General features: G+C 50.0%; 1 protein-coding gene across 1 annotated transcript; it reads right to left on the reverse strand.

The window, feature by feature from the left end:
- Positions 1-583: 583 nt before the first annotated feature.
- GJC1 (gap junction protein, gamma 1, 45kDa) lies at positions 584-1948 on the reverse strand. Its single transcript, XM_009996654.1, has one exon. The coding sequence runs from the start codon at positions 1946-1948 to the stop codon at positions 767-769; it is 1182 nt and encodes a 393-aa protein (XP_009994956.1). The 3' UTR covers positions 584-766.
- Between the last annotated feature and the right edge of the window lie 6597 nt (positions 1949-8545).

Genomic DNA, 8545 nt, shown 5'->3' on the forward strand with positions numbered 1-8545 from the left:
TCTCTTCCCTCCTGTAGCAAAATGCTTGCAGGGAGGTTACAGCCCTCCCTGGTATTCCTGCTCTGCACACAAGTAACCCCCCATGTACCTTTTTTCTTCTAAGCTATTTTCCAAAAAACCCCCCTGGACCAGAACAGCTCTTGTCCAACCCCTCCATTTTATGGGGAGCACATTTCTAGAAAAAGACAAGAGTCAAAAGCACCAGGAGCAGATGTTTTCCCAGTCTTTCCATTGCTCAGTGACTGGCACCCATGGGCTGCCTGGAGAACCTGAGGCTCCTCTGTGCTGTCCACACCTTCAAGGCACTTTGGAAAGGCAGCATGGAAAAGTTTCTTGTTTAAAACAAGGGAGAACAACGACCAAACTGCAGACCACAAGTCATCAAACTAGCAAAATGCTACCAGGTACCCATTGCTTTCTCCTCCTTAATATATATAAAAAAAAAGGTAACCTCAGAGATCCAGTGTACAAATAGAAAAAATTGTGCATAATAAATGTACTATAATACTGTACATACAGCATAAACCGTTCAATGAGAATGATTTAAATATACCTGTTTGTCTCCTGACTTGGAAGACAGAAGAATAAAGTCCTATTATCCTAGAATATGCATATAAACCTTTTCTGAGAGGCTGAATCACTAGCCAAAGGTATCCCTGAAAACAAGCAGAGTCAAATATTTACTCCATGGAAGCCATTATTGAAGGGGTTGCTGGTTATGATAAACTAGGAGAAAAAACACAAGGTATCATCAACTCAACCAACATCAAATCCAGACAGAGTTCTTCCCATCCCCTGACTTGCTGCTGGCACTGCTTTTGTTTGAGCCTGCTTTGGATTTCTTCTCTCTGGAACTGCTGGGGTTGTTTTGGTTGTTGTAGGCCTGGATGGCGAGATCCAGGCGCTCCTGAGCCACTTTAATTTCCCTCTGCAGATTTTCCAGGTCGGCAGGAATGTTCTCCTCATTGCTTCCATACTGCTGTTCCTGAGCTATGTTGGCTTTGTTCTGTTTGTAGGCCATTTTGGCATTGGACAGTTCAGTATATTGCATTTGTTCTGGTTTGACTGCGATGTTGTAGCCCGGAGGAGCAGATGGAGTGTTCCAAGTGAAAGGGTAGTTGTAGGTACCAGAATCTTCCAGCTCCTTCCTCTTGTTGTTCAACGTGTCCCGGATTGTGCCAAATCCCAAGTGGAGCATCTCCCAGACATTCAAAAGCAAACACATGCAGCTCACCCCGTACATTATCAGCAGGAAAATGGTCTTTTCAGTTGGCCTTGAAATGAAACAATCTATTTTGTGGGGGCAGGGCTTCCTGCTGCACACGAAGCTGGGGCTCACCTCGAAGCCGTACAGGAGGTACTGACCCACCAGGAAGGCAATTTCAAAGGTGGTCCTGGCCAGCAGCTGCAGGACATAGATCTTCATCAGCCCATCCTCCCGGATCCGCCGCCTGCCGTCGTGCTTGGCTTTGGCAGGAGGCTGCTGCTCCTTGTTCTCCCTCTCGCTCTCCAGCTCCACCTCTGGGTACATCATGGGGTCCTCCTCGTGGTCCTCCTCGGTCTCCTCCAAGCCACGGTGCTGTTTCCAGCGCATGGAAAAGCTTTTGCTTCTGACCCTTCTGTCGGCCTCGCTGTGCTCCACCATCCGGGCGATTTTGTGGATGGCGTAGCCCAGGTACATGACGGATGGAGTGGCCACCAGGATGATCTGGAAGACCCAAAACCTGACGTGGGAGAGCGGGGCGAAGGCGTCGTAGCAAACGTTCTCGCAGCCCGGCTGCTCCGTGTTGCACACGAACTTGCTCTGCTCGTCATAGTAAATGGACTCTCCCCCCACCGCCGTCAGGACGATCCGGAACACGATCAGCACCGTCAGCCAGATCTTCCCCACAAAGGTGGAGTGGTTGTGGATCTCCTCTAGCAGACGGGTCAGAAAACTCCAACTCATGGTGGTCAAATGATTTCACCTAAGAAACCAACAATCAAACAAACAAACACTCGAAAATACTGATGAGTTTTTCAGCTTGAGCCTAAATGTTGCATTTAACCAATAGAGTTGGAGCCAGGCTGGGAGAGTTGGGGTGTTCAGCCTGGAGAAGAAAAGGCTCCAGGGAGACCTTAGAGCAGCTTCCAGTGCCTGAAGGGGCTCCAGGAAAGCTGGGGAGGGACTTGGGACAAGGGCAGGGAGGGATGGGATGAGGGGGATGGATGAAAAGTGGGAGAGGGAGATTGAGGTGAGACATGAGGAGGAAATTCTTTGCTGTGAGGGTGGTGAGAGCCTGGCCCAGGTTGCCCAGGGAAGCTGTGGCTGCCCCATCCCTGGCAGTGTTGAAGGGCAGGTTGGATGGGGCTTGGAGCAGCCTGGGCTGCTGGGAGGTGTCCCTGCCCATGCAGGGGGTGGGACTGGATGGTCTTTAAGGTCCCTTCCAACCCAAACCATTCCATGGCTCTACCAGGGCCAGAAGACTCTAGAACTGTACAACCAGCACATCCCTCCTTGCAGCATCACCTGCTATCGGGACACTCCAGCTGCCAGGATTTGTTGCTTGAAAATCCTACGTCTCCTCCACAGGCTTTTGAGAAGTCTGCTGCAAAAGAACACCAAACCCAGCAGTTAACTGCCATTTCCCACCCTGAACCTGCTCCCAAAGCTGCAGAAGAGAAAGTCCCAGCTGCTCTGTATTTCAACTGTTCTTAAAAATATTTACACTTCAGGCTGAAGTCTCCAAAACACAGAGGATGGACACTCAAGCTGCTGTGACATGTTATGGGCACTGCTGGTTCCATCCCACCACTGACAGTGAGATGGGTGTTAACTGCATGGAGAGGGCCAAAAAAACCCCTGAGTTAGTGATCCCAGCTTCAACCACAGCCCATGGAGAGAAGCAGCTCTGTCCACAGGGCAATGCCAGGTGTTTGGAGACAGGAATGATGATGATTATGATCCACCCAGCCCAAACCTGGCAACTGGCCTTAAAATCTGGGATTCAAAGCAGGAGAAGCTGAGTGACCCCAGCAGGGTCCCCCTGCAGGTCCAGAGGCAGGGTCTGAACAAGGAACATTCCACTTCGTACCTGCTGCTTAAACTGTTCCATGGATTTGGGTTCAGACCCTTGGGGAAGCTAAAAAATTATCTCTTTCAGGGCCAGAAAAGACTTTAGTTTATATTTTCTAGTGTTCTCTGGGAGAGAGGCAAGAAAATCTAGTTTAAAAAACTATGTCAGAATTTTTTTAAGAGATATGAGATACAAATCCACAGAAATTTGCAATCCTGACAGTAAAAACATGAAAAACACACCAAAAAAAAAAACCCCAAACAACCCACATCTGGCAAGAGGGTGAAGTATTGCAGTGAGGGAAACCTGGCCAGGCTGCAGGCCCACCTGGAGCTCTCAGGAGTAATAAAATCCTGAGTCCAGGAAGAACTGTTTGATGTTCTAGTAGAGGGGATAAGACATCTTGCAGTCCTCTGCTGAGTCAAAGATGCAGCAGTAATAAAGATTTTTACAGAGTAACATCTGGACAAAAGGTTCTTAAATCAGGATTGGACATATCTCTGGCACTCTGGTCTTCAAAGTGATTTATTCTTAACCTGGAGGAAGAAATTCCAGGTGTTTGGAAGTAAAGGAGTTATTTGCAGCTATTCAGCTTCTTCCACCCAACTGCAGAGTTGGTCACAGGCAGAACAATGAAGCTGGAGGAGATGCAATCAATGCAGAATTAAGGGATATAAATGTAATTCCCCTGCTGGTGGAATTCAATGTTTCATTGAAAACGGCAACAACAGCTCAGACATAACCTGGCTGGGCTGTGGAGGACGTTTGATTTATGACTTCATGACAGTGTGAGAAAGAAAATAGTGCCAGAGAGGATTAAAAAAGCCCATATTAAGTGGATTAAAATTAACAAAGACCTTGACAAATGGTTCCCACATGAGAGCCAAGAGCTATTCTGTGTAATTACAGCAAGTTCTGCAGACCAGGAACAGCAGCAAGGCTGCACCTACCCCAGACCTGACCAGAAAATGGCTGTTGATAAAACCTGCACATGGCCCCAAAGTTTGCAGGCTGACAAAGAAATGACAAAGGAAAAGCAGAAGAGCAGAGGCTGAGTCCACCAAAACAAACCCAGAGCTTCACCCACGCTGAGTGCAGAGACACGCAGCGAAAGGAAAGACCAGCAGGCTTTTGATTCCCAGGGGAGAGCAGCTCCCCTGGAGATGAGGGAACAGGGAAGGGAGCCAGGGTCTTCATGGAGGAGCATCTGAACCAGAGCTGCTGCCACAGCAGAGACGATGAACACAACCCTGGGCAGTCACGAGGCAGCCCGAGCAAGGAGGGTGGTCTTACCTCCTCGTCAGCAAGACAGCACTCCAGGCCTGGGTCTGCATCCTTCACCAGTTGCTTGAACATCAGGGAGGGGGTGTATTAGTCTTGGAATCAGATGAAAAATGGGGAGGATGCCTAGAAGTGAGAGATTTAAAGAGTTCAGTTTGTTTGGCTGGGAAGCACGGGAAGCAAATGAAGGACAATATCACCTGGCAGGTGTCAACCACGCACGCCGACAACCCAGGGCTCAAACCAAAGCTCCTCTTCCTACAGAGTCAGAACCACCTTTCTGGTTAGAAAAGACCTTTTAGATCATCGAGGCCAAACATACCCTCATTCTGGATGGAGTCATGTGGTCCTGGAAGCATGGATTGCAGAGCAGATAAACGACCCTGGCTGGATGTTTCTCCTATCACTGGCATATCCCCAGGTCCCAACCCTGCACGCTCAAGGAAATCCAGACTTGACTGAGTTTATCCAAAGCAATTTTTTCCAACTCAGGAAGACAGAGGCTTGGTTGGCACCGGGCCAGGCCATGCTAATGCTGTGCACCTTCTCCTGCAAACCACCTACATGGCCACGTTGCCACTGGAGGTTCCAGCAGCACTGGCTGGAACCACGGGCTTTTAACAGGAGGAAAGACCAGTGGGTTCGAGCCCCAGGGCAGTGATTTGCTGCAGTAGGTGGCTCTGAACCCCATTTCAGAGAGGGGTTCCCTGCCACCTCCAGTGCAGCCAGTGCTTCGACACTCCCACATTGGGCACTTCCCAGCAGGAGTCACAATGGGAGGCAGAGGGTCTCTCTGACCTCAAGAGTCTCCAAAAAGCTGCACAAAAACAGCACATAAACCAGCCTTGGCAGCAGTGAGAGGAGCCAGAGCTGCCACAGCAACTGCTCTGCTTGGGCACCCAGCACCACCACCCTGCGTGCTGGGAGCTGATGTGACATTATTTGTCAATTAAAAAGAAGAGAAAACCCAAAGGAGTCAAAGAAGGGATTAATTTTCACTCACTGGAAACATTAGGGCCAAAGCCTTTGCTGTGAGTAAAATCCAGAGTAAATTTGAAACTAATTAAATACTGTTTGCAAAGTACATTGGAATAAAAGCAGGAACTGCCCTTTTTCAGATACTGTCAACGTTTATTCATCAGTGGTTACTGACAGAGACCTTTCTCGTTTAAATGAGAGGGGACATGGAATCTTTACTTCCAGGTGAGTTGCTACCTTGCCAGCTCATCAAGTCTCTTGAGGTGTTGATCAGATATTGATCAGGGTGTTTTGAACGTGCAGAGCACAGACCTGTGGTCAGTTCCAATCCATCTGGTCAGGTGTGAAGAGAGAGACATGGAGTGAGGGAGAATGGATGGAGAGCAGCCCTGAGAAGAAGGGCTTGGGGGTGGTGGATGATGAGAAGCTCAACATGGCCCAGCACCGTGTGCTGGAGCCCAGAACCCCCCCGTGTCCTGGGCTGTGTCACCAGCAGCGTGACCAGCAGGGCCAGGGAGGGGATTGTCCCCTCTGCTCTGCTCTGCTGAGACCCCCTGCAGGGCTGGGAACAGCTCTGGGGTCCCCAACACAAGAAGGACACGGAGCTGTTGGAGAGAGGCCAGAGGAGGCCGCGGAGATGCTGGGAGGGCTGGAGCAGCTCTGCTCTGGAGCCAGGCTGGGAGAGTTGGGGGGTTCAGCCTGGAGAAGAGAAGGCTCCAGGGCGACCTTAGAGCAGCTTCCAGTGCCTGAAGGGGCTCCAGGAAAGCTGGGGAGGGGCTTGGGACAAGGGCAGGGAGGGATGGGATGAGGGGGATGGATGAAAACTGGGAGAGGGAGATTGAGGTGAGACATGAGGAGGAAATTCTTTGGTGTGAGGGTGGTGAGAGCCTGGCCCAGGTTGCCCAGGGAAGCTGTGGCTGCCCCATCCCTGGCAGTGTTGAAGGGCAGGTTGGATGGGGCTTGGAGCAGCCTGGGCTGGTGGGAGGTGTCCCTGCCCATGCAGGGGTGGGACTGGATGATCTTTAAAGTGCCTCCAACACAAACCATTCCATGGCTCTATGACATGGGGAGGGGGTGGATCATACTGAGCTGAGCTTCTTGAAGGAGCAGGTAGCTGCTGGAGGGCACAGGACATCTGGCTGGATCTGAAACTTGCTTGAGGAGAAAGAGGAGGATTCATGTCCTGGATTCCAGCCGTTATGTAAAGCAGCACGTGACAAACCGGGGGGCAGAGCCTGGCCAGCCTGGCTGTCCATGTGGGTCAGTCACAGCCCTCGGACGCGCTGCCATCCACGTGCTTCATCACCAAGACCTCTGCTGATTAGAGAGCTCCAGCTGGGAGATGGGAAGGTGCTGAGGAGCTCTGGTTCTCTTCAACAAGAAAGTGCCACTTACTCTAAATTTAGTTTTATTCCAGAGCAAAGCCACTGACCCCAAGCTGCAAGAATCCACCAGCAGGCAAAGAACTCTGCATTGAGGAAGCGTTTTGGTTCCAGTGAGAGGACCTATCATTAAACCTTCCTTTCACTAGAAACGTTCAGCCCATCCCAATTAAACACTGAAGAAAGCAGGAATCTCCAGGCAGAAGGATGGCATTTGGAATGGTGTTGTCCTTCAGCCTCATGAGCTCAGCCAAGGCTGCAGGCTGTGTGTTCTGTCTCCATGCACGGCAGGACACAGGCAGGTCGCAGTCACCTTCACCCACCGACACTTGCCCTCTCCCAGATTTGTTGTTCTGGCAACATTTAACTCAATAATTTTCCATTGTTTGAAATAAAAGTCTATGGACACTGACACGCATCTGAAAAAGGCAGAATGTCAGCAAGTTCAGCTAATTTAAGTCACGCCAGAAAGTGCATCTGAGAGAGACTTTCATTCCTTGTCTTTGTCATCCAGCTCATTCCAGCACTTCCAGAGGAGGAGGCTCCTCGGAGCAGGCAGGAAAGACACTGCAAATACCACCATGTTCATCTCTGACAGCACGTGGGCTCCTGTGAGCTGAGGAGCTACAGACACATCCAGGAAGAGCAGAGAATTTGGAGCAGGCACATTAGAAAATAGAAATCAGCTTGAGATTAAGAGATCAACTGCAGAAATTTCTCGAGTTCTTTCACCTGTTGGAGAGAGGCCAGAGGAGCCACAGAGATGATGGGAGAGCTGGAGCAGCTCTGCTCTGGGACAGGCTGGGAGAGTTGGGGTGTTCAGCCTGGAGAAGAGAAGGCTCCAGGGAGACCTTAGAGCAGCTTCCAGTGCCTGAAGGGGCTCCAGGAAAGCTGGGGAGGGACTTGGGACAAGGGCAGGGAGGGATGGGATGAAGGGGATGGATGAAAACTGGGAGAGGGAGATTGAGGTGAGACATGAGGAGGAAATTCTTTGCTGTGAGGGTGGTGAGAGCCTGGCCCAGGTTGCCCAGGGAAGCTGTGGCTGCCCCATCCCTGGCAGTGTTGAAGGGCAGGTTGGATGGGGCTTGGAGCAGCCTGGGCTGGTGGAAGGTGTCCCTGCCCATGCAGGGGGTTGGAACCTGATGATCTTTAAGGTCCCTTCCAACTCAAACCATTCCATGGTTCCATGACTCTGTGACATGGGCAGGAGGTGGATCACAGGAGCTGAGCAGGAGCTGCAGCTCAGGTCTCTCTGAATTTCTGTAATTCACCAGCACCTCCTCAGACAAGGTTTGTCTGAAGCAACACACAGAGAAGACAGACTCTGTAGCCGAAAGGCAGCCATGAAGGGGAATGTATTTCCAGGAAGACTTTTTTCCCCTTAAAATATATCCTCCCATGTCATGCTAATGAAATTTGATTAATTTATTAAGGATAACTTTGTTCTGTTTTGAAGCAGCTTAAAAAGACATGTGCTGACCAGAAAAAATAGTGCATGGCAATTCTGTTGATAATCAAAAGAGGTTTCATGCTGCATGAAAGTGAAATTGGGCCCACAGGCTAATTAAAATAGGATTTGAATGAGGATGAATGATTAAGCAGCATTATTCATTCAAATCTCATTTACATGGAAATGGAAGAAATTGCACAATTTATCATTATTTTTGAGGCAGCACAGAGGCTCCTTTTTTGTTGTTTTTTAACCTGAAAAATGAGTCAGACTTTTTACTGCTCAAGAAGGGAGAAAATCGTGGCCAGACCCAGCACCAGCAAAGTACCACACACCGCAGGTCCTGGGGACAACTGTGCCAGTGTCACTTGCCTCCCCAGCCCGAGATGGAATTCCAA

This window comes from Chaetura pelagica, unplaced genomic scaffold (genome assembly GCF_000747805.2).
Source record: "Chaetura pelagica isolate M959 unplaced genomic scaffold, ChaPel_1.0 scaffold794, whole genome shotgun sequence".
Classification (NCBI taxonomy): domain Eukaryota; kingdom Metazoa; phylum Chordata; class Aves; order Apodiformes; family Apodidae; genus Chaetura; species Chaetura pelagica.